The 25929-nt window shown below is 32.1% G+C and overlaps 2 protein-coding genes across 2 annotated transcripts in view; both read right to left on the bottom strand.

The window, feature by feature from the left end:
• Positions 1-5197, bottom strand: part of LOC148605549 (RING finger protein 150-like) — a 30193-nt gene extending 24996 nt beyond the window's left edge. The window contains exon 1 of the mRNA XM_088549949.1: positions 4529-5197. Coding sequence (XP_088406075.1) covers positions 4529-5033 — 505 coding nt within the window. The 5' untranslated portion in view covers positions 5034-5197. The remainder of the gene's footprint in view (positions 1-4528) is intronic.
• A 12479-nt stretch (positions 5198-17676) lies between these two features.
• Positions 17677-24801, bottom strand: LOC148605548 (ATP-dependent DNA helicase PIF1-like). The gene is made up of 3 exons (XM_088547596.1): positions 24693-24801; positions 18680-23531; positions 17677-18644 (listed from the first exon to the last, which is right to left on the bottom strand). Exons 2-3 carry the CDS (start codon positions 19352-19354, stop codon positions 18453-18455), a joined length of 867 nt encoding a protein of 288 aa, XP_088403722.1. The 5' UTR covers positions 19355-23531; positions 24693-24801; the 3' UTR covers positions 17677-18452.
• Between the last annotated feature and the right edge of the window lie 1128 nt (positions 24802-25929).

Below are 25929 nucleotides of genomic sequence, written 5' to 3'. Positions count from 1 at the left end.
CAGAAGCCTATTTGTTCGAGTTCTAGCGCGATACAAAAAGTCTGCGTAGTTTCGGCAAGCTCTGGCATAACATATGAGTGGTGATATGAACACTCCATACGCAGGAGCCGAAGGTACTTATAAAATGTATTGTTTCCTGATACACAATACATGTATTGGTACATAGAAATTAAAGGCATCAAAAAACATCAACACAAATACAGTATTCTGTAATTACTTGTAAGTACATGGACATGACCATGAAAGAACATGTACAAAAATCATGTACATTGTATTTTTCCTACACATACCAAGTTTGAAATCATTCCAACCATTGGTAGTCAAGATAATTGTGACAACACACACTTGGTATACCCCTTCTACATTTTTGTGTATAGTCAAATTTATTCAAAGTTGAAACCAATCTGTCCAGTGGCAGCCGAGATTTTATGGCCAAAATTTTCTGTGTCATTCAATACGGTGAAATCTTGCAAAGTCCCAATAAACAGGAAGTTGATACCAAACAACAACATCAACATCTACAAAATCTATATAAAGCCACATACCAAACTTTAAATCAATCCACTAATAGGTAGATGAGATGATGGATAGATGGATTAGATGGACTACAAGGTGATTACAATCACTGGTTGAGTGGGGAATAATTTCACAGGATTGAAAAATAAAATGCTTCGCTGAGCGCAGCTGGATAAAAACTGCATACATGTAAGTTGAACCCTGAACAGTTTGAGCAAGTATGAACATGTTAATCATTAAAACTTGATACAGTTCTTTGAATTTGGAATATAATAAAATATTTGCCAAAGGATAAGAATGTAACCAAAATCGAAGTGATCCTTTCGAGGCCCTTTATTCATACATGTACATGTGTAAATGGTTCCAGTCAATAACCATGAAAATCAATCTTAGCCTTCTGAAACTATTTAAAAAAAGCCATTTACTATTAGTTGTCATATACATGTACATGCATAAATTGACAGAAAAGGGCAGGGCACTTATAGGACCCATCAAATGAGCTGAGCTCATGAGCCCTCCTTAAACCATCTGTAGTAATCAAATCTCTTTTTAAAGATAGACATGTTGTACATAGTTTCTGGTAACTTTTTTAGACTACAATGTACATGAACATGTGCATGTATGGTATATTACAAGTAAAATGAACAAATAAAAATATGAAGATACATGTATTTACACTGTAATATTTGGAAGGGAATTAGCTTAAATGAGGACCCAAAGCTCAATGCTACTAAATATTGGGAAGGACCAGTAATTTTTCACAGAATATTCTCATATATGGTCAATACAATTTTCTTTACAATACATTAGTTGGGCTCCTTTTAATTTTAAGCTTATTCTCTACATGTTACATATAAAGCAGTCATATGCAAACTTATACCTGAAGTTTCTGGTGGTAGCCTGATCATTTCTGAAAGTTACATGTATCAAAAGCTAATGTACACACAAATTCATGTACTTAAAAGTTTTTTTTAACTTCAGCGTTCCAGGATCTTTTGGCCACCTTGACTTACCACAGGTAAGAGGCCTCCAAAAAAATGACTAACCCACTGGTCAGACTTTAAATTAACTTACTCACATCGAAAGTAACATTTCAAAGACAAAATATGTGTCATATGATTTGGTAACATGTGCAATCATTTCTAAGAAGCAGAGAATGTGGCGTATTTTACTGTCTGATTCTTATAAATGAATACACTTAGATAACAAGGCAATAACAATTTTGTTTCTTCATTAGAGGGGGCTCTACTTTTTTGAGGATGTGAACATAAAACTATGGAGATCCATTTTTATCTTGAATTTCCCACCATTCAAGCATTTAGTATTGTATTAAAAAAACATTGCTGGGCATAAATATGATAAAAACATGTATGGGAACTTTTGCATTTTTACGTTTTTTTTTTTTTTTCACAAGCAAATGTGTGCACATGTACAGGTATGTTTTTAAAGGAGGTAAATGTGCATTGTACATGTAAAATTGTCTCTGGGCAGTAAAGTGGGGGATCTTGTTTGTTTTATTTCTTGGATATGTGTATGACATGTATGAATATTGCCCAAACATATCAACTTAGTTGTAATAACATTAGTTGTAATAACATTAAAATTGTTCAAAACATAGTAAAATACAAAAATATGAGGAAAACCAATGTTTTGTGGCATTAGTTCTTTGTAATGATGTCATACAATTGTACACTACACTCAACAGTGGAATGGTTCTCTAACACTGAAGTCCGAACTGAGTGGAACTTGGTGTTACACCAACATATTGAGTGTTTAACACCCAGATTCCACCTAACCAACACCCACCATTTGTATATTGTAATAGTCATAAACTTCAATGAGGCATAACAGGGAATTTATTTATTGTAAGATATGATATATATATTCTGCTTCTGTTTCTCAGGTACATTTTGTAATTCAGAGCACTCAAGTTGAGACAAAAATAGTCATGCCATAAAAAATTCAGCATCATCCATTTTTTTTTAAATTTTGTACATGTTTATCATTTGTTGATTTGTTATTTTTTATTTACAGCTATGTCCAAATTATGAGTGGGAGGTATCAAGTAGAAATATTACTTCGTATTTTTATCAAATGATGCAATCTTTTGACATTTTTGCACTTTTAAATTGATAATTACTATTAATAATTATAAACAAAACACTTTGAAAGTACTGATTGTTGTAATTTGATTCGAGTGACAGACTTATAAAAACAGTCTGGTGAAGCTTTTAGTTTCCGATAGCTTTAATAATTGAACGGCTTTTCCAGAAATAAAAGAAACTAATTACAGGTCCCAAGACATCTACATGCATATAATGTCTAAAATAGAATTTTTTAAGTAGAAGCCCTTAATCAGGACTGCAAACATTGTCAGCAATAATTATATAACTTACAATACATTGTTCATACAAGGACGAGACAGCGACCTCAGCCGATCTTTTTCAAGCAATAAAAATTATTCAAGTCAACTCTGAGACATTTCTTATTTAAAGTCTGTTTCAAATACAACCTACATGTACAAGTATATCTTTATTATAATGATAAAAACAATTTCAAATTTTCACTGATGCCAATCGATGTTTACTCCTGTAGAAAAAAAATTCCTTCATGAACCTCGCACATGTATACATGTAGTTGTCTATTTTCAGATATTTAAATGAACACTTATTTACTTGTCTCTGATGCGTGTCTGGTCATCAAATGGACTGCAATTAATTATAACTCAATACAGGACAGTTATTTTTTTTTTTACGATTTTCACATTATATTTGTCAATCGTTAATACCATCTTGCTAATAGTCTCAACCGCTTTTTTATTGTGCAGACCACTGTGGTGCCCACTTGGATTAAATCTGGACAAAGTAAGTAATGACTCATGTTATTAGTATAGATTTCGGCGATTGGATTAAGAATTTTCACAGGTCCCCCAACTCCCGTTGTGATTTTCCAGGGTCCCAATGAATTTTGGAAGTCAGTGACCTGGGAGCTCAGGTACTACATGTAAACATCCATAATGTCAGCGGAGATCAACGAGATAACTTCACAATGCTGGGTGAATTTCACACCCAGGTCAGTGATTATCCTTAAACAATCAACCACCAGATTACGCGATGTCCCAGATGGGTGGGTGAGTCCCTGAGCGTACTGTAATGGTACCTGTAATGTACTGAAAATTGTAAATTTGGTTGTTTTTTTTTAACATATTTACACCCTGAAAACTACTTATTTGTACATGTATGTCTACTTTATATTTCTTACATACATGTACATGTGTTCATGTACATGTATGATAAACTAAAATGTATGTTATTATGAATGTACATGTATTCACCAAATATGAAGTAGTATTTTTGGTCTGGACACCATTTCCTTGTCAAAAATATGACAAATACATCTACAATGTATTCTGTACAGAATAGATGTATTTGGCATTGTCAATTTTGACCCAACAAAAATGCATATCACATTTTGGTCTGATATTACAATATGCACACAATTTAAATGTGTGTAATTTTCGTCTTTTTTAAAAGAAAGCAATTTCCAATGCATAATTTGGTCAAAAAGCATGGCCAAACATACATTTGTAAAAAAAACAATTTGAAATAATTTTCTATTATCTCCTCTCTTTTTTTCTGATTAGTTGCAACTAGAACATAGTTTTAAGTTTCATACTTGATTATACTGCAGTACATGTATAGATTATTGGCTTTCTAGCTTTAACTCATTAGTAAATTGTTACTCCCTCTCTGAATTCATAGAAAGCGTAATACACATGTACATGTATCTCTACTCTAAATTGCATTCTACATACAAATGTACATGTATGTTACATTAAAAACACATGAAATGCTATTCAATTGTTAAATGAAGTTTGATTTACATGTAATTACTGTGATAAATATCTACAGGCCTGTCTGCAGCGGGTAAGAGGGGGGTTCTGGAGGCTTAATAGTGAACCAAAATGAACAACATTAACAATACCTATACTAAAATTCATTATCATTCTTACCGATAGAATTTCCTATATCAGGATAGACAACTTTTCCTAAGTGCTCTTTGTGGGTTTCATTATTGTAAAAGACGATCGCTGATGCATTGAATTTCTGGGCATTTCTCAATTTTTGTGAGAATTTACAATCGCCTCTTTCGATCAACGCTATCCATGACTTATTTACAGGGGCGTTGACGATTTCCGTGCACCCGTCGGATGTGTTATTTTTTGTCAATACATGAATGACTTCAGCAGACTCCGGACCTAATTTACCATTCGTGACGTAATAACCGCTCTGAAAATCCTTCCATTCAGAAATCCACTTATTCTTTTGAGTATCGAAATATGTCATATTTACTTTAGCTTTGAAATAGTGATCTTTATTACCGGAATCTTTCTGACTAGCTGCAGATGTAGAAGAAAATGTTAAACAAAACAATGCAATACATAACAAACATGGCCACCATCTTGTAGCGCTATCATGAGAATAAATTTGTCGATTGTTGATCCCAAATAAATGCATATTTCTACCTTAAAAGAAAAATATCCTAGAAGAAAAATGTATCTTATGTATGAAATACACTATATTATCTCAAAATAAATAAACACAGTCCGTATTTTTGATGAAACATATCCAAATTCCATAGGCTCAATGTCCCTGAATAACATTACAATGTTTTTCTCTGTGACGTAAACAGACATGTGACCACATTTTTCCAAGTAGCGACATCTGTAAACAAATCGGGAAATATATTGAATGACACACAAATTAGGTCAAATGAGGCCAGTAAGACATGTGTGAAATTACGTATTGAGACCAGAATGACTTCTTCGACTTCCGCGTTTTAAAAGGGTGCAAAAGCAGTGGGTTTTGTTTTCAAAAAAATGTTAATCCGTTTCACACAAAACAATTATTTCTCAAAACTGAATGTTGGTTTTTACTATTAAGGTTAAGAAAAAAATGAATAGTAAGCATTGAAATTCGCGGTAGGAGTAATCAAGGGAACCAAGATTCCAGCGGAAATTAAAAGAATGCAATCCAGGGACAAAGACCAGATATATATGGAAAATTGACTCGCACAACAAAGAACACGTTAAAACAACCATAATAATACATACAAAGCAACACTATGGCAAGCCAAAGTGGACAAAAATCAATATTTTGATATATTAGAAAACGAATTTTTAATATTACAAAATCATTTTTTTAACACAAGAAAAGATTTTTCAATATTAGAAATTCATTTTGTAATATTAAAAATTCATTTTCTAATATCATAAATTCCTCATTTGGTATTATTATAAAATATCACACATTTTGTAACATTACAATTTGAATTTGTAATATTAGTAAATGAATTTGTAATATTAAAAAAAATCATTTTTTTAAATATTAGATAACACTTCTTTTCTAATATTACAATTTCATTTTCTAATATTACAAATTCCTGATTTAGTAATATTATAAAATATCACACATTTTGTAATATAACAAATTGAATTTGTAATATTAGAAAATGACTTCGTAATATTAGAAAATGGTTTTGTAATATTAGAAAATCAATTACATTTTTTAATATTACAAAATGGTTTTCTGATATTAAAAAATCATCATTGAATATGACAAACCCATTTTCTAATATTAGAAAATCAATTTCCGAGTTGCTCATTTACTTTTGTTACTTTGTATGAATGATTTTAGTTACTTTATGTTCTTTGTTGTGTATGTCTGTTTTCCATGTCTGGTCTTTGTCCCTGGGTTGCGCTCTTTTGATTACCGCTATAACCTTGGTTCCCTTGATTACTCATTCAATAATAGTTTTTTAATATTAGAAATTCAATTGAATTTTTAATATTAGAAATTCAATTGAATTTTTAATATTAAAAAATTATTTTTTAATATTAAAAAAGTGTTTTGTGATATAAGAAATCTAATTTGTAATATTAAAATCATTTTTCAATATTAGAAAATGCTCATTTTTGTCCAGTTTGGCTTGCCATATAACAAAATGATTTTCTAATATAAAAATTCGCAACTGAATACCACAAATCCATTTTCTAATATTAGAAAATCAATTTCTTATATTAAAAACTCGCTTTCCAATATTAGAAATTCAATTGAATTTTTAATATTAAAAAAGTGTTTTGTGACATTACAAATTAGAGATCTAATATCACAGAACACTTTTTTCAATTCAATATAAAACAATTTTTTAATATAAGAAATTGATTTTCTAATATTAGAAAATGGATTTGTCTTATTCAGTTGTGATTTTTTAATATTAGATAATCATTTTGTAATATCAAAAAATGTGACTGATTTTCTAATATTACAAATTCATTTTCTAATATTACAAATTCATTTTCTAATATTACAAATTCAATTTGTAATATTACAAAATTTGTGATATTTTATAATACAACAATGTATTACTAAATCAGGAATTTGTAATATTAGAAAATGAATTTTTAATATTACGAAATGAATATTTAATATTACGAAATGAATATTTAATATTACAAAATGAATTTGTAATATTAAAAAATCTTTTCTAATACTAAAAAAATGATTTTGTAATATTAAAAATTCATTTTTGTCCACTTTGGCCTCACATAATTAAACATGTCATTTTGTAATATTTAAGAATGTGACTGATTTTCTAATATTACAAAATGTATGATATTTTATAATATTACTAAATCAGGAATTTGTAATATTAGAAAATGACTTCCTAATATTAGAAAATGACTTTGTAATATTAGAAAATCAATTACATTTTTTAATATTACAAAATGGTTTTCTGATATTAAAAAAATCATCATTGAATATGACAAACCCATTTTCTAATATTAGAAAATCAATTTCCGAGTTGCTCATTTACTTTTGTTACTTTGTATGAATGATTTTAGTAACTTTATGTTCTTTGTTGTGTATGTCTGTTTTCCATGTCTGGTCTTTGTCCCTGGGTTGCGCTCTTTTGATTACCGCTATAACCTTGGTTCCCTTGATTACTCATTCAATAATAGTTTTTTTAATATTAGAAATTCAATTGAATTTTTAATATTAAAAAAATTATTTTTTAATAATAAAAAAGTGTTTTGTGATATAAGAAATCTAATTTGTAATATTAAAATCATTTTTCAATATTAGAAAATGCTCATTTTTGTCCAGTTTGCCTTGCCATATAACAAAATGATTTTCTAATATAAAAATTCGCAACTGAATACCACAAATCCATTTTCTAATATTAGAAAATCAATTTCTTATATTAAAAACTCGCTTTCCAATATTAGAAATTCAATTGAATTTTTAATATTAAAAAAGTGTTTTGTGACATTACAAATTAGAGATCTAATATCACAGAACACTTTTTTCAATTCAATATAAAACAATTTTTTAATATAAGAAATTGATTTTCTAATATTAGAAAATGGATTTGTCTTATTCAGTTGTGATTTTTTAATATTAGATAATCATTTTGTAATATCAAAAAATGTGACTGATTTTCTAATATTACAAATTCATTTTCTAATATTACAAATTCAATTTGTAATATTACAAAATTTGTGATATTTTATAATACAACAATGTATTACTAAATCAGAAATTTGTAATATTAGAAAATGAATGTTTAATATTACGAAATGAATATTTAATATTACAAAATGAATTTATAATATTAAAAAATCTTTTCTAATACTAAAAAAATGATTTTCTAATATTAAAAATTCATTTTTGTCCACTTTGGCCTCACATAATTAAACATGTCATTTTGTAATATTTAAGAATGTGACTGATTTTCTAATATTACAAAATGTATGATATTTTATAATATTACTAAATCAGGAATTTGTAATATTAGAAAATGAATTTTTAATATTAGAAAATGAATTTGTAATATTAGAAAATAAATTTGTAATATTAGAAAATAAATTTGTAATATTAGAAAATAAGTATTTTCTAATATTAAAAAATGATTTTTTCTAATATTAAAAAATAATTTTTTTTTAATATTACCAATTCATTTTCTGATATTACAAATTAGATTTTTAATACCACAAAAAACTTTTTTAATATTAAAAATTCAATTGAATTTCTAACATTAACAAACGATTTTTCAAGAAATTGATTGTTTAATATTAGAAAATGGATTTGTTGTATTCAGTTACGATTTTTTAATATTAGAAAATAATTTGTAATATTAAAAAATGTGACTGATTTTCTAATATTACAAATACATTTTCAAATATAACAAATTCATTTTCTAATATTACAAATTCAATTTGTAATATTACAAAATGTGTGATATTTTATAATATTACTAAATCAGTAATTTGTCATATTAGAAAATGAATTTTTAATATTACAAATTGAATTTCTAATATTAAAAAATGATTTTGTAATATTAGAAATTCATTTTCCAATATAACAATATATTGATTTTTATCCAAAGTCGTTCCGGCCCCAGTTTTTTATTGTATATATGTATCATTTGGAAACAGGACGATGTTGAATGATCATGACCACCAATACTGAAAGAACTGAATACAACAACAAAAAAGTCGTTCCGGCCCCAGTTTTTTGTTGTTGATATGTATCATTTGGAAACAAGACGATATTGAATGATCATGAAAGAACTGAATACAACAACAGAAAAGTCGTTCAGGCCACATTTTCGATGTTGCCATCTGGAACAAGAGTCCCACGACAAGGCATGTTGTCTTACTTCTGTCGTACAAACTACACAAGGATACATCATGAATAACGTTTTTTTTTTTTTTTAAATAATGAAAAACTAAGATTCGGTTGTTATTTATATAGACCTGACATGTGAGTTGTTTTTTTTTCTCAGCTTGGGCATATGTTTTTATAAAAACTAATTGTAAAAACAAGTGAAATTTACCATCAAAGACATAATCCAATCAAAATGTATCATCAAAAACTATTACCGCCAATCAATTAAATCATCAAAAATTATTACCGCCAATCAATTTTTGATTCATTCTTTAATCATCAATTTATTAATTAAATCATTTATAATTGGCAGTGCATAAGTAACTAATTAATCACTACATCTGATTATTCTCTTAATCTTTATTAATGCTCTTAATTATGAAATAATGTGGTAAAACATTACAAAAACAATGTCTATGGTTCTTGACGGAAACATTATGAATACACATTTGTTGACTAATCTTTATAAAAAATATGCGACTTCGGTAAAATCTCAAATAATTTATCTAAATTCACTGACTAATTGGTAAAATTAAATATTTTTATTTTGGGGACGGAACGACTTTTAAAATGAGGCCGGATCGATTTGGGGCCGGAACGACCGAGGCCGGAACGACTTGGGGACGGAACTACTGGAAAACTCCAATATGGCTTGCCATAATATCGTCATTGAATACAACAAATCCATTTTCTAATATTAGAAAATCAAATTCTAATATTCAAAAATAGTTTTTTATTATTAGAAATTCAACTGAATTTTTAATATAAAAAAATGTTTTTTTTTTAATATTAAAAAAAAGTGTTTTGTGATATAACAAATCCAATTTGTAATATTAGAAAATGAATTTGTTAATATTAAAAAATCACTTTTTAATATTAGAAATGCTCATTTTTGTCCACTTTGGCTTGCCATACAACACAAGTAAATGGGCAATCGGACTCCACTAAAAACTCGGAGCATGGACCAGGTTCACCGGTAAGGTAAGCGTCCTTTGCTTTTCTAGAAACACCTACCGTATTGCTCATAAAAAGTCAAAATCCTGGGTAGACGAAAGAGGAAAGGAAAACTATGACACGTTGAACAAATCAGTTTTCATGGGGCAAATGGATACACCTTAACGATATACCTGTTTACGACATCGACCATAAAACTTCTGTAGTGATGAATTCAATCTTGTAGCAACATAACCCTGTTCCAGAAGCCTAATTGTAAGAAGTCTAGCGATACAAAAAATCTGAATATTTACAGCAAGCTCTGACATAACGTATAAGTTGTGATATGAAAACTCCATACGCTGGTGCTGAAGGGATGTTGCCACAGATGAAAGGAAAGTTGACAATACGGAATGAAAAGTCATTGCGTTTGTCGTATATTTGAATTCTAGTCATAATGGCACTTGGTCAAAATGGCATATGTGAAGTTAAAATGGCACCTGGTTAAAATGGCACTTGGTCAAAATGACACCTGTATATAGTTAAAATGGCACCAATCATAAGTGTATGTTTAATCATTCAATAATATAAAAATAAACTCTCTGATATATTTAGTATTCTTCCTGGTATTTTTTGGAGGTTATTTGTATATTTTGGATAAATATAAAATTAAAGTCTTTTTGCATGATAATCATGCATAAATTGTGATAAAAAATTGTTCGTGGACTATTGAGCTTAATCTGTACACAAAGTTTCGTCAAATTCTGATCAGCGGTTTTCCAGGTATATGATGTTCCAATTTCCGGTGTAAAAAATGGGTACTGTCACGTACCGGGGTAATCCGAATTTCCTCTGACCCTGCAACCCTCCTCTTTTTTATTTAGATATTGATATGTTGGGTTGGGGTCAGAACGATGTGCCATACAAAAAGTTGAAGATTTTGCGGTACCGCGGAGTATCGCCCTTCAACCGCTTGTAACGACTTTCAAGTTGAAATTGTGCATGTCACACCTACCTAGTTCGATTCCAGAATCATTTTCCTGTATGTTGATAGCAAATTTGCTACAAAAATTACATTTATTATTGAAGTTTCGATAGTTTTCCACGAGAGACCCTGTTTTGTTGACATTTTGAACCGTAATAGAGAGTAGGCGGAACTTGTAACCTTGGGAACGGAACGGAGCAAAAACGATTTTTAAAACCGGGATCTAACAGAATATTTCAAAATTCCGCTGAAAAATTATGTCCCTGCTACCCTTCCATTCCAGGTACCGCTAAAACTTGTTGTATTGCACATCGTTCTGACCCCAACCCGACATATCAATATCCAAATAAAAAAGAGGAGGGTTGCAGGGTCAGAGGAAATTCCGATTAGTACCGGGGGTAAGTGTTCAAAGCGCTCTGGGGTTCGTACCAGAGTTATATCTCTGGATACAGCGACGGCATTGTAATATAGCGTGTGATAAAATGAAAATTACCATTGCACAATACCAATGATTAACTTAATGCCATAGACCAACGCACGGGATTTAACGAGATGGGCCACGGACACAACGCATGTATGTATTGTACAGTTATCATATGTTTTTTCTTGACTAGCACAACACGCAAAACAAATGCGTGGTTTTATCAGCAATGGTTCAATACCAGTGCGTAACCTAATGATCTAAGTAGTGGTAACTTACTTGAAAAGCAACGTTATAAGGTCAATTACTGGTGTGTGGTCGATTCTGTAGCCGCTGTAAACAGAGGTCGCTTACTCTAAATAGCCGCTGCACTTATAAAGGTACGCTTTATGCCACGACTCAGACGTGTCCAATGCGTCTTCAGCAATGATAAAATGTGTTGTCTAATTTCTTGTTCTTTACACAGAAACACTTCAGAAATTCTAATTCAGAATTACACACTGTAATTCTTTTTTTTCAGAATTACCCTGCAAATGTAACGTTTACTACGTACTTCAAAAATCTGTCTTCTTTATCATCCGGCGACTACAGACTGACTAAGTGATAAACTAACTAAGGGGGTTTTTATCGTCCTTGACTACCCTGTCGGGTCTCGCACGGACGGCCCAATTTGGTGGGCTTTAAATAATTTCGCTATTTATTTAAATTGTATTTAAAAAAATAATAATAATAAAAAAGAAATAATAAGTTCAAAAAAAAAAGATAAAATGAAATAAAATAAAATAAAATAAAAGGTAATATAACAGTAAATGTTATAAATTAAACAGTAAATAGTAAAAATGAAATTTTAAATTTTAAAATGGACCATGTAAAGGAGGAAAATGCCAAGTTGGATGGAAAAGAGTCAAGGACAACTAGTCGGATCCAGAGGACGGAAGACATGTATGATTTAGTTTGCCAAATAGTGTATGCATTTTGGAGTCAAATGGGTGTGGTTTGGTGAATATCGAAAGGTGAAGGGCAAATTTAATAAAAATTGATTATGTTAGAGTTTTAGTTACCAAAGGTGTATGCTTTTTTTGAATGCCGAAAAATTTATGCCGAGCCAAAAAGTGTATGTAAATTTAGACTGCCTTGTCTAGCCGGGCGTAGTTCCCGGATTTTACCGTGCTAGCACACGACGTTAGTACGCAGTTTTACTAACGCCACACGAGACCGTTGCAGCTCATGCTTCCGGTGAATGTGTTGACCAATTTTTTTTTAATAAGTTTGGAAACTGGATTGTTTATCATTGGTTAGATTGGTCAACTTTTAGAATTTAACAAGTGTAAATGTGAATCCAAAATTTACAGGTGGACTTGAGAACAGCCAAAAGTTTAGCCAAACAAACAAATATAAAATGTATTTATAAGCCAAAGTAGTAAGATAAAAGATAGTAAAATAAGGAAAATAATTTTTTTTTTTTTGAGTAGGACTATGTATAAACAGGAAGTTTTTTTAAGAAGAACGCACGCGACATTATACTACACACGACTGGAGCTATCGGCGCGGTAGATATGTTTCATAAGCATATGTGTACAAAAGTAAAAAATAAATAAAATGAGAGACTATGTGTATAAATATATTGCATTGTGGAACCCTATATCAGGTGATTAATTTTATTTTAATACAATTATTTATTATTTTGTTTTTTATTGAAAAATGAAAGAAGATATTATTTAAGATTTATGGTACTGTATGAATATGTTGGTTATGTTTTCATTGCATTAGATATTGACCCTATATATTTATAAGTGTGTCGCACGACCACCTGAAACTGCTCGGCTGAAATCAGTGCAACTACACTTGATATATAGGGTGTGGATTATCCAAGTTGAAATAAAAAGAAAAAAAATATATATATATAGGGCTTTAAGTTATTTAAGGATAATTACCGTAATTTAAACAAAAGTATGCTATATTTTATTATGATAATCATTGACTGAAATAAATTGCGCTAATGCTGACCAGACTTGTTGCTGAACTGATTTTGGTGGGTTAAGAAGGTTTAGGTCCGAAAGAGTGTGGAGACATTTTTGGCATACAGCTGATATATCTTTAACATATTTTCCTATTTGACCTGGTAGCATGGTTGTGCCCAGACTGAGTCTAGTAATTGTTTTTGCGTGATGTCTTTTAACACTGTAAAAAGCTGGTTTTTCTTTAACATTAGGTTTTATCTGTTTATGCCAAATGTGATTCGAATTTTCCCAGCTTGTCTGCCATTTTTGTTTAAAGATTTTGGAAATAATAGAAATAAATTCTTTTGAATTTAACCCAATTTTGACACCATTAGTAGGGTTTGATAGAGCTTGTTTAGCTAATCTGTCGCTTATTTCATTACCCGGAATACCGACATATGCCGGAATCCATTCTATAATTACACTTATATTTTTCTGTTTTAGAAATTTTGTGCATAGTTGAATAGAATTTAACAAGTCTGGTCTGCTAGATTTATTATTTTTAATAGATTGAAAAGAAGTAAAAGAATCCGTGAGGATGACAATGTTTTTGTCTGATAATTTTGAACTATTATCCATTTTAACGCAAGCGATATTGCAGTCATTTCCGTTGAATAAACGGAAATATCTGTCAACCGAGTAGATAATGATAGATACTCTTTTACCAGGGATAAAGAATGCATTTGATGTTTTACCAGAAGCAGGATCCTTGGAGCCATCTGTATATAGTTTTAAAAAGTTTCTATATTTTTCATCTATAATTTGCATAACAGCTGATTTAATCAAATGTGGATTGTCTTTTTTGTCCACCTGTTTTTTAATACACTCGGATGTGTTAAGCCGTACCAATTATCCAGGGGGTATGTTTTGGTTGTTTGTTTTGAACAATATCTAATGTGTCAAAATTATTCTCTTAGAGAAATTGACGTACTCTGAAACCATATGAGTGTCATTTTTTCCACTTACGTGAATATCTTTTTAGTATATTCCGAGCATTGTTCGGTTATCTTATTGGCTGGATTTGAAGAATTTTGTTTGCATCTGGCATAATATTTAAGACTCAGTTGATCTCCTCTGAGCTGTAAAGGGAATTCACCTGCTTTTGCTAGAACTTTTTCTAAAGGTGTTGATTTGATTGCCCCTAGAACAATTTAAATCCCCTAGATTGAATGCGGTCTAGTTTTTTCTTTAACATTTGGAAGGGCAGAATTAAATGCTTGACAACCGTAGTCTAGAATTGACCTAAATAGAGACCGGTAAAGCAATAGTAAGGGTTATTTGCTTTAACATATGTCAGTAAGTTCAACATTGGTTTTGATCTTTCTTCTAAATATTGCACATGCTTATTCCATGTAAGAAGTTTGTCAAAAATGAGACCTAAACTTGATGTGTTTGAAATGAGATTGGTTTATTGTCTAAAAATAAGATGACAGAGATATCTTTTTTATCACCAAAAATAATTCCCACTGTTTTGCTTTGGGATATTTGAAAGCCCCGTTTTTTACCATTTACTAATGCTGTTAAGGGTTAGCTGCATTTTTCGAGTAAGAGCTTTAAGATCATAGTCCCTTAACCACATGGCACTGTCGTCTACAAATTGTGATGAAGTGGCGTTTTGAGATTTGGAAACCAAGACATCTATCATGATATTAAATAGTGTAAGGCTTATAACGATACCTTGAGGAGTACCATTATCTAACTCAAATTGATCTGATTCTTCTTGATTAACTTTTACTTTAATTTTTCTATCTTGGAGAAAATCAGCTATGAAGTTAAAAATATTCCCATTGATGCCATATGATTTGCATTTATATAACAATCCTGGTTTCCAAACTAGGTCAAATGCCTTTTCAATGTCTAGGAAAACTGCTAAAAGATGTTGTTTTTTAACTTTAGCCTTTCTGATATCATCCTCAAGCGTTAGCAAATGGTCTAGAGTAGACCGACCCTGCCTAAAGCCGCTTTGCGTATCTTTATATTTTTCTCTTTCAGAAGAAATTTGAGTCTTTCATTAACCACACCTTCCACAAGTTTACAAAGATTAGAGGTTAAAGAAATAGGACGGTATGATTTTGGATCAGATTTATTTTTGTTAGGCTTAGGAATAGGAATAATGTTGGCTTGCTTCAATGAATCTGGTAATTTACTACTTTTCCAAATTTTATTTATCAAATCTAAAAGCAATTTTAGCATATTTTCGGGCATATGTTTAAACATTTCATATGATATTCTGTCGTCACCTGGTGCTGACGCTTTTTTATTTGTAACTATTTTACACATCTCTATTGTAAAGGGTAGATTGTATTTTGATTGATTGTTAGCGTGACAGTTATCTTTATGAATTGGATTGGAAGCTTCAAAATTGTTCTTTTGAACTTTGAATTCCGGATCAAGGTTTTGGTCACTTGATGCGATAGCAAATGTGCGAGCCAAAATATTTGCTTTGTCCTTATTGGAAACTGCTTGAAAGTTATCAGCAGAAAGTGTTATATTGCTATCCCTGTTACCTTTTAGGCCCTTAACCACAGCCCATACTTATTTTACGTTGGACTTGTGGTTCAATTTGGAACAACAGTTTTGCCAATAGTCTTTTCTAGCATTTTTCTATAGTTTTTTTTAAATGACTTAAGTTCTTTTTTATATTCTTGGTGATCATTTTATGATTTTGACCTAACGAAAATACGTTCGTTATTACGTTTTTCTTTTTTGGCGTCAGTGCATTGTTGAGTCCACCACGGACAGTTTACCCTTTCATGAACAGTGCCGTTGGTTTTTGGTATTGCAACATCTGCTATATTTGTAATTGCTTGACATAAGTTTTGATTAAAGAAATCAATATTTTGACTAATGATGTCATTAGGATCGACATCTTGACATAAAGTTGAAAAAAGTTGCCAATCTGCTTTATGAAATTGCCAACGTTTGGCTGTGCAGATATTTGTCTTGATAGGTTTGGCATATAAAGTGGTCAAAATAGGAAAATGATATGAACCTAAGGAGTCAGAATGCACATAAAAGGATGAATTGTTCGCCAAAAGAGGAGATGTTAAGCTTAAATCAATATGTGAAGGTGAACCATCATGGCAGCGGTGTGTGCCTGTACCGTCATTCAAAACTATAGGTCTCAGAGATATTGCAATGTCCTACATTATGAACTTTTCACGTTTCCATGGAAATGGGGCCATTTTTTTCGCCAAAACCCCTTCTCAATACCATCTACCTCCATACCAAGTTTCAATTCATTCCCTTCAGTGATCCTTTCTAAAAACTCCGGACAAAATTCATTGGAAGAAAAATAATAACTGGAATTGCCATTGCAAGCAATAGCTGATGTCGCCCCTTGGAATAAAAGTACACAAATTTTATTTTTGTTTTTGTTTTTGTTTTTTATTTTCATTTTTGTTCAATAATACAAAAGAATACCAGTTTTATATATTTTATGATTTAAGTTTTACCCCTCATGACCACCAACTTTCCTATAGCCATGCCAATCCAATCCACATTAATTCATTAAAACTATTATGATCACTTACTTAAACAGTTCAATACAATTGCTAATACAGCTAATACAAAATTTATCTGTATAAAATTAGCAAATGAAACAAGGAAGTCCAGAGCAGCACAATCACTACTAATATTTAAAAAGTCATCATAAATATTGTATTTTCAAGCACTAGACCGAGATTGTTTTATCATTTTATAAACTTCAATCATTTCATACTAAAATAAGTGTAAAAAATAATGAATGCATTCTATATAGTATTGTATATCTTCAATTTGATCATGTTGTGGTAACTGTAGTATGTTTGTATAATCTCTGATGAGATGTCTAGGTCACCATGTAAGTAAACATGGTCAATCAGAGTGTTGCCATCAGTTCTTGGAGCCTGTACAAGTTGCTTGAATCCTTTCTGTTCCGGCTCCGTGCAGGTCCGGGTGTTAAAAGAATAGGCCTGCAGCAGCGCTAAGCTTGTCGTAAAAGGCGACTAACACAGAGCAACTGGGATGTGTGCCCCAGGTGGTTGAATGGGGTACCCCTGGCGTGTTACATGCTGGGGTTGTCAGGCTATAATACAGAAAACCTGACCGCAAACCATAGTAGTGCACCGTGTTGGGAAAGATGCCACATTCCTCGCACGTTAAAGAACCCTACTGTGATATTCTCCCGGAGTAGGAACCATAGGGCTCCGCCACAGGAGGCTAAATTGCCCGACCCTACCCACCTCTCCCTATTTCCAGTGGCAATCAAAATTTGTCGATCCCTTTGTCCTTGTGTCCCACCTCTTTTTCATTTCATCATCATTTCATGTTCATTTTATCACCAATTTCATGTTCATCGTCTGAATATAGCTGAAATATTGCTGCTCGGACGTTAAACCCCAACAAACAAAACAAACCTTTCTGTTCCATAAAGTTTTGTGTTAATGACACAGACTTAGATAAGTCCTCCAGCAAGATAGTAGATGCATCATCATTCATGACTAATGTAATAACTTCACTCAATTCCTCAAGGAAAACAGAATTCGGGTATGCTTCTGGTCTGTATATTGCAATAATTTGGGTTTTAATGTCTTCACATATAAACCAATGCACTCTGTGTTACTGTATTAAGGGAAATTTGATCACAATTTCTTTTTTCTTTGACAAAGATTCCCACTCCACCATGTTTCTTGTTCTTAAGTTGTTCAAATAAATAGGTTGTGGACGAGTAAGAAGAAAATCTTTATTTAGAGATTAATCGATAGTTCATAAGGGATGGGCTCATTGCTTTTTTTCCAAGCCAAGTTTTAGTCATACATATAACATCCACATTTGAAAGGTCGGTGTTCGAACGGATTTCTTCAAAATGTGGAACTAATCCCTGAACATTATGTAGTACTATAGAAAAAACTTGTTCTCTGGTCTGATGGTTTCATGGACAAAAACTGTGGCATTCTTTGTAATGCTTCCGTAACCTCTTCATTACAGTAATTTTTTTCCTGGTTGTAATCTTGTATGACAAGTCCTTCCAAAGAGGTTACACGACTTAATGCAACATATGCCATGCCAGGAGCAAATTTCTTTTTTAATGAAACAACAGCTTTACTCCTTGGACCTTATGAGTGGTACAGGCCCATGCTAGTTGAAGAGGAAATTGGTAACGAAGAGCACTGTTTTTCAAATTTTCTCCAAACCGAGGGATTGTGATGGGCTGACAGTTAGAAGAATTACTACCAGTATTGCCATTGTCAAACATAATCACTGCCTGAGAAACTGAGGTTTCTGGATCTCTTAATGCCAACTCTACTACAGTCCCAAATAAACTATTGACTAGACCATTTGCTATATCAACATTCCTTATCAACATGACCCTGGCATGTGTTCCTAGCAAGAGCTTTGATGGTAGATAGTCTCGAGTTGTATCATACGGCACCTCTTTAGCAATTATCTTACCAGTTTGTGGGTCTTTGTCGAAATCTTTGGCAAATAATGTCTCTGTCGAGTCACAAACTTTACTGATAAGTGTGTTATTGTGGGAGTTTACCTCATTTCTGGTGGAGACTATTTGGAGTGTTTCTGGTGGTACTGTGTGGTGTGTACACGATTCAACCATTTTATTATCATCTTCCGAAAGTCTTTCATTTTTCTTTTTTACACGTAACCTGTTCAGCATTTTTGCACACATCACATCATCTTTCTGCCTCATGATATCGGTCAACTCAATGATAGAGAAATTGTCACTCCATAAAGAGAAATATACAGGTCTGAGGTCAAATAGACTTTTTTGCATAACTGGCGGAATCTGGTAAAAGTCACCAACAGCTAAGACACAAATGTTTATCTATGGACTCTTGTGCTTCATCTAAAGCCTCAGCATTTTTTCAAACTTCATTTTGTTTCCATCTACAATGGTCTTTACTAACTGAGGCTCCCATGATGGACTTACTGCTACAGCTCCTGAATTGTACATGTCTTCAGAGGTTTCAAAACGGTCTTGTTTTAACTGCTGGTCTTTTCTATGGGGACAAAAGAGTTGAAGAATTGACTGGTAGTGTTTCTCAGGATGTTTTTCAGAAGAAAAGCATAGGTAACGAACAACAGCGGCTTCTGTCCTTGAACCCTTCTGAATATATCCTAGATCTCTTTGGAGTTTAAAAACACCAGAATTTGAAGGATTTTTTGGAACTTGTGAAGCTGATAAAACACGAAACTCTGAACAAAATGTTGCATAACAAATGCTTTCAATGGTATCAGGTCTAGCTTTATACCTTTCATATAAAGAGGTCATCTAGATATTGTCATCTTCATCCAGTTCAGCTTTCCTTTTTAGAACGTTTAAAGGAAGACTCATTTTTACTGTGTCATTACCAGTTGGAATGAATTGAACCTTCCTCGATGATTATTTCAGATGTAATCCACTGACTCTGTATGCAGCCGCTTGTGCACTGACCTCTCGCTGACGGAAATATGCACCTCCAATCTTTTTCATGGTTGCTTGATCATCAAGATTTCCTTCTGCTGTTTCCTTGCGTGCATTTTCTAAGACCAAACCCATTTCTCTTTCCGCTTTCCGAGATGTATGCCATTATATACAAGACACACTGATAGGCATCTGCAATGAACTGGATATTCATGTTTGCATTTCAGCAATGAAAGAGTTCAGGATTGTATTGGTTAATCCATATATCACCAGGGTTGCGTTTCAGTGTGATTGTTGTCTTCTTTACTAAAGCATCTGAGGCTTGTTCAAAGTCTTCCTGGTTGATTCCAGCCTAGCAAATTATGCTTCAGTCGTAATATTATATGGTAAGAGAGAGTAATCAAGGGAACCAAGGTTATAGCGGTAATCAAAAGAATGTAATCCAGGGACAAAGACCAGACATGGAAAACAGACATACACAACAAAGAACATAAAATAACTGAAATCATACATACAAAGTAACAAAAGTAAATGAGCAACTCGGACTCCACTAAAAACTGGGAGACTAAAAACTAATTCTTCATTGAGAACATTCCATAGTCGTTGTAAAACTGCTTTTGCATTTCCTTTTTGTTCCTGGGGTGAGATTAGTACAGATGGATCTGTCAGACTGTGTCCTATCGATATGAAGGTCTTTTTTGATAGTGGTCGTGGGAATTGAATCTGCATTTTGTACCCATTTTTCTGCACGATTTTGAATGATGGTTGCTATGTTGCTGAACACTCGTGTCTTTTTCTTGCAGATCTGAGTCAGCAGTGCGGTCTGGGAGTTTGCAACTAACATACTTATCGATGAAATCACAGACTGCTTGATCCTCATCCCGATCAATCTGTGGAGCTCGTAAATCCAAAAACAGGCAGTGAGCACAAGGGGAACAACGTTGTTGGAATTCTATCCGATGGAAATGGTCTTTAACATTTCCTACTACTCCACGTTTTATGATTATTTCCTTCAGGAAGGTATGGAAACTGTGATTAAACAATGTGGCAGTCATTACTGGATTGGTTTTTTTTTTTAAGATTTCAGCCTTTCCATTCCAGTCAAGGTCTTCTAAAGACTGAATACACCCTTGTTGTTCTGAAAGGACCCGTAGAACTTCAGACCATCTCATATCAGCAGCAGAGAATGTAGCAAACCAGGTAGGGATTCCTAACTGTCTTATCATAGCCATTAGTTCCTTTAAGGCTGACTGCCAATATGGAGGTGTCCCTTTAATTGGTGTCAAAAATTTAAAACACTGGTCAGTAGTCAAAAGATCTTGAGCTTGTCTTTATCAGTCAGCATACTTGCAATAATGAAATTTCCGACTGATTCTTTGCCACTACTTTTACGCATGGCTATTGACACTTTAGACATAACCTATTCCAATTCTGACAGATACTGGGCATAAAATATGTATGAGTTGTCACTGAAAAATCTACTGTCAGTATTGTACCTTGAACGGATAATGCGAACTTTCCTCTTGGTATCATATGTTCCAAAGACACCTTTTGGGAATTGAACAGGGAAAGACATTGCCTTATTTCTTTCTTCTGTTAGCATACCAACTGGTGTTTTGGCTTTCCCCAGGGCAACACAGAAAATGTCTTCAAAGTGCTGATCAAGCACTTCCTGTCCTATGTCAGCGGGCTGGAGACATGTATCTGAGGGTAAACCTTTATTGTGAATTAATTCATCTTCGTCAATTTCAAACTCATCTGTATTATTTTCAGCTTCTGGTGCATCAGTTTCAATTTCAGCCATATCTGTATCATTTCGGACCTCTGATGAATCACTTTCGATTTCAGTTGAACTTGTACAATTTTGATCATGATTACTATCTACCCAGGCCTGATTGACTGATATATCACATTGGTATAATGGATTATTTGCTTGCAGCTGTTCTATGGCTTTACAAATCCTTTTTGTGCTAACAAATTCGTACTGACTATGTCCTTTGTATTCAGGCCTTCTCTTCAACTTACATCTGATCACCTGTCTCATCATCACTTCTGGGAAACACATTTGTTGTTTTTTTAATATCAGTGGGAATTGATACATAGGGACCAACGATGCCCTTTTGTCCTCCTTAGGAACTTGTACTAATTTCATAAAAGATATTCTTAAAGACACTAGTTGCCTTTCTAATCTATTCAAGCTTTTCAAGTCTTTTTGTATCTCTGGTAACTGAAGACAATTAATGTATGCATCAGCAGGCATTTCCCCCTTAAGAAGGTGACGACGAAATGTGTAACAAATCCATAACTTGTGTGTTATATTGGTACAATATTTGCCACACTCATCAGTACAATCCATGCAATATTTGCGAGTTTTACATAGATTTGCCATTGAAAAGCTCTTACCTCCTTTTTTGAGATATGTCTCGTCATTGCACGTTATCACTTGTTTCTTGAACTTGAATTTGTGACACACTGTACAGACATATTTTGGGCCATCACGAACTTGCTCTTGAAACCATAAATGCAGACCATTGGCATTGGTATTTCTGTTTTGACGTTTCTCTTCAATCAATGCATCTTTCCTCCTTCTAATAATCAAGTCATGATATTTCAGTTTCAAGGATCGTTTCATATTTCCCTAAATAATACATTCTGTCTGTACTTAATGAGACTTAAAGTTTTAAATTTTTCCTTGAATTCTGTATCTGATGCATATTTCTTGATGCTTGCCTGGTTTACGGCATACTGAAATAGCAAATTTTATCTGTATTTCATTCGACTTCTTTCTTTTACTGCCTGTTGGAATACCAAATCTGATTTATATTTCGTCCAACTTTTTTCTTTTACTACCTGTTGAAATACCAAATCTGAACTATATTTCGTCCGACTCCTTTCTTTCACAGACTGCTGAAATGCCAAATCTTATTGATATTTTGTCCTACTTTTCACTTTCACGTCTAGTTGCCATTGCAAATTGGACCGATATTTATTTCTACTGTTAGACTTAGCTTTCTCTTGAAGTGACAAATTTATTGCATATTCCTTTTTGCTTCTTGTTTTCATTGCTTGTTGTTGAGAATTATTAGTTTTATATCGATCTTTTGCATTTTCCTTTTTTTGCTGTTTATATGTGGAGTCTAAGTTACATCGATCTTTCCCATATTTCTTTTTCATTACTCTATAATTGTCATGTAACTTATACAGTTTTTGCCATGGTGATGGATTAGCTTTGTTAGGATTATCCTCTTCAGTGATAGAATGGTCTTCTTTTCCAGCATTTATATTTTGAAGTCTTGAAAGCCTTTCCTTCCTTTTTCTATCTCTATCAATTTGCCGAGCTCGTTTTCCTCCTTTCTTTGTCTTTTTTTTTTAAATTTGTTTTCCTTTCACATTTTTCAGCTCCATCAAGTTTGACTTTCTTCTCTCTGTACAAGAATTCCTTTGGCAATTGAAAGTCTTGTGTGGCTGAACACCGGTATCGTACTGCATCAGTAAGTCTTGTTATTGCACTTTGAAGTTGTGAGGTTGATGAATTTGATGCTTTCTTCTGAAATACATAATTCAGTTATTATATAGATGCATGGTTGCATTCTGAATATTCATATGACACATCGTGTGTTGTTGGTTCAAAATCATCGGTTGAGTTGTTCATTATAGTTGATCTTAATATATTGGATATATTAAAAAATAACTTCCATATAAATGTTGCTATAGACACTTTAAATAAATGCATAATATTGTTTGGGAATATTATTCAAATAGACCTTCCCCGAATTAGTCCTAACAAGAACAATAATAATTGGGCAAATTCAATTGAAAAAAAAATATTAAAGCATGTTTAATATATCGCCTACTTGGAAAAAATAGTCATTAAAAGTCACGTAACTCAGAAACATGATAAAAGATATTAATAGATCCTATATAAACAGTTAACCAATTCTCAAGAAAATAAGAAAAATACATTCTGATTTATTCTTACAATTAAAGTACTTTCTCTCTCTTTTGTGAATAACTAAATACCCATAAATTTAATAAGATAATTATGTTACCATTTAGAAATTAGCAGCTTTACGTAATTTAATTATAATCTTGACACCTAAGTAAAAACCAATTAATTGGCCTTTGACATCTAACACCTTGCTCAAAGGAGATTATGAATAGCCCCAATTATCACTTCCCTGGACAAACAAGTAAAAAGTATATCTAGCAATTAATAAGTCTAAATCCTAATCCTTATTGTATAGAAAATGCTAAATATTTTGAGACTGTGTGAAAGTAAAAAGTACTAAACAACATCAATAACTTTAAATATTTACATAAATTAACATAGCAATATGCAGTCAATAAAATCAGAAACACAAGGGAGACAATTTCCATCATTTTTTTCTAAAATCCAAAATAGATATTTTGCATGGGTGATACATGTATTGATAAGAATAGCCATTTTAATACTACTACTCATACCCGCAAGCAGGGATTCGGGGTTGGGGGGTGGGTTAAGGCGAATCCACTTTGAAGCAGAAAAGAGTAAAAAACTAATAAAACAAAGTTAAATCTGGTTTACTCTATAAATTCTAGATTGACCCCCCCTTTTTTTTTAAATATTCTGGCTACAGATCTGTTACTGCATTTTTGGTTTATTTAAATATGAATTTAGCTTCAGTCCAGTCCATTAAAAAGGTTAACAAAAATCACAAAAGTAACTTACCAGTCTAAACTTCACAAGTTGGAACTTCTTGATCTCTGTATGGGCTCTAGATGTCTAAACAATAATTCTAATATGTTAGTAAGTTTTATTTATTAAATCAGATTCACTCCTTATATATGATAAAACGGGGCATTGTCTAAAACCATCTAGTTGTCTAGAGCTTTCTAGACCACTACAGTGCATTCATTAATAAACAACTTATATAACACATAGTAGAATATCCATAGATCTTTAATTGTAAACAATCTTTCATTGTTAACAATTAGAAAACATATCCAAAAATAAACAATGAAATAAAAATTGAACAATGTCATTTGTTGTTATGATGGGGTGGCATTAAGCATACAGACATATTCTTAGTAAACTCTAGAACTTTCTTATACAATAAATTAAACAATGTCATTCTATAACTGAAATTCCATGATCAGTGATTATTGCCTTTGCTAGTCAAATAAATTTCACTTACTTTTTTGTTTCTGTATTAAACACTTTATTTTACAATTGCTCAAATATGATATTCTATTATCTAGAAAATTGGGTAGCATTTTAACTTTTTCAGCATTCTGAGAAATATGAAACACAGAACAATACACAATTTACGGAAATTTATTGATAGATTGATTGATATTGGTTAAACTCCCATGACAGATATTTCTAGAACAAATTTACCAATCCGACCGGGCCTTACTTTGTACTAATCTGACATACTAGGTCAGATCTTTATTATCTTAGCTCAAGGGTTAATTCCTGGCAACAGTTAAGTTCCTAATTTTAATATTGTGTTATTATGCCTGTTCATCTCTGTCAACACACCAATTTTCAAATTTGTAGCCACTAAGGTTGCTGAGAAAATGCAATGTCTTAGATTGTGATACTAATTTTTAAATTTGTAGCCACTCATGTTGCGCAGATAAGCAACCGTTTAAGTTCCCAATTTTATAATTGTATTCTTATGCCTATTCAACTCCTTTGACAGACCTATTTTCAAATTTGTAGCTACTCATGTTGTTGAGATAATGCTTAGTCCCAGATTGTGACCTTAGGCAGCCATTTTGAAAATGGCGACTTTTCGAAAGAATTTTCGCTTAAATTTCGAGGAATGACTGATACGCATTATATTACTAAGTTTCATTAAATTCGTTCAATGAATAAAACTTATGGCCGTTGAAAAAAAAATGAATTTTGGGATCCATTAAATTTTCAGTTTTTCATTGCCATAGCAACAGACAACATATCG

The sequence above is a fragment of the Perna viridis genome, chromosome 10, assembly GCF_037379345.1.
Source record: "Perna viridis isolate PV_CMFRI_1.1 ecotype Kerala chromosome 10, ASM3737934v1, whole genome shotgun sequence".
Lineage (NCBI taxonomy): Eukaryota > Metazoa > Mollusca > Bivalvia > Mytilida > Mytilidae > Perna > Perna viridis.
This window is presented reverse-complemented; position numbering and strand designations above follow the sequence as displayed.

What these genes read in the sequence shown, in the direction of transcription:
- LOC148605548 (XM_088547596.1), bottom strand. Translation starts at nt 19,354, where the DNA reads ATGCAAAAAAGTCTATTTGACCTCAGACCTGTATATTTCTCTTTATGG. An exon ending in GGGCCTGTACCACTCATAAG is followed by an intron (nt 18,645 to 18,679) that starts GTCCAAGGAGTA and finishes TCATTAAAAAAG; the next exon opens with AAATTTGCTCCTGGCATGGC.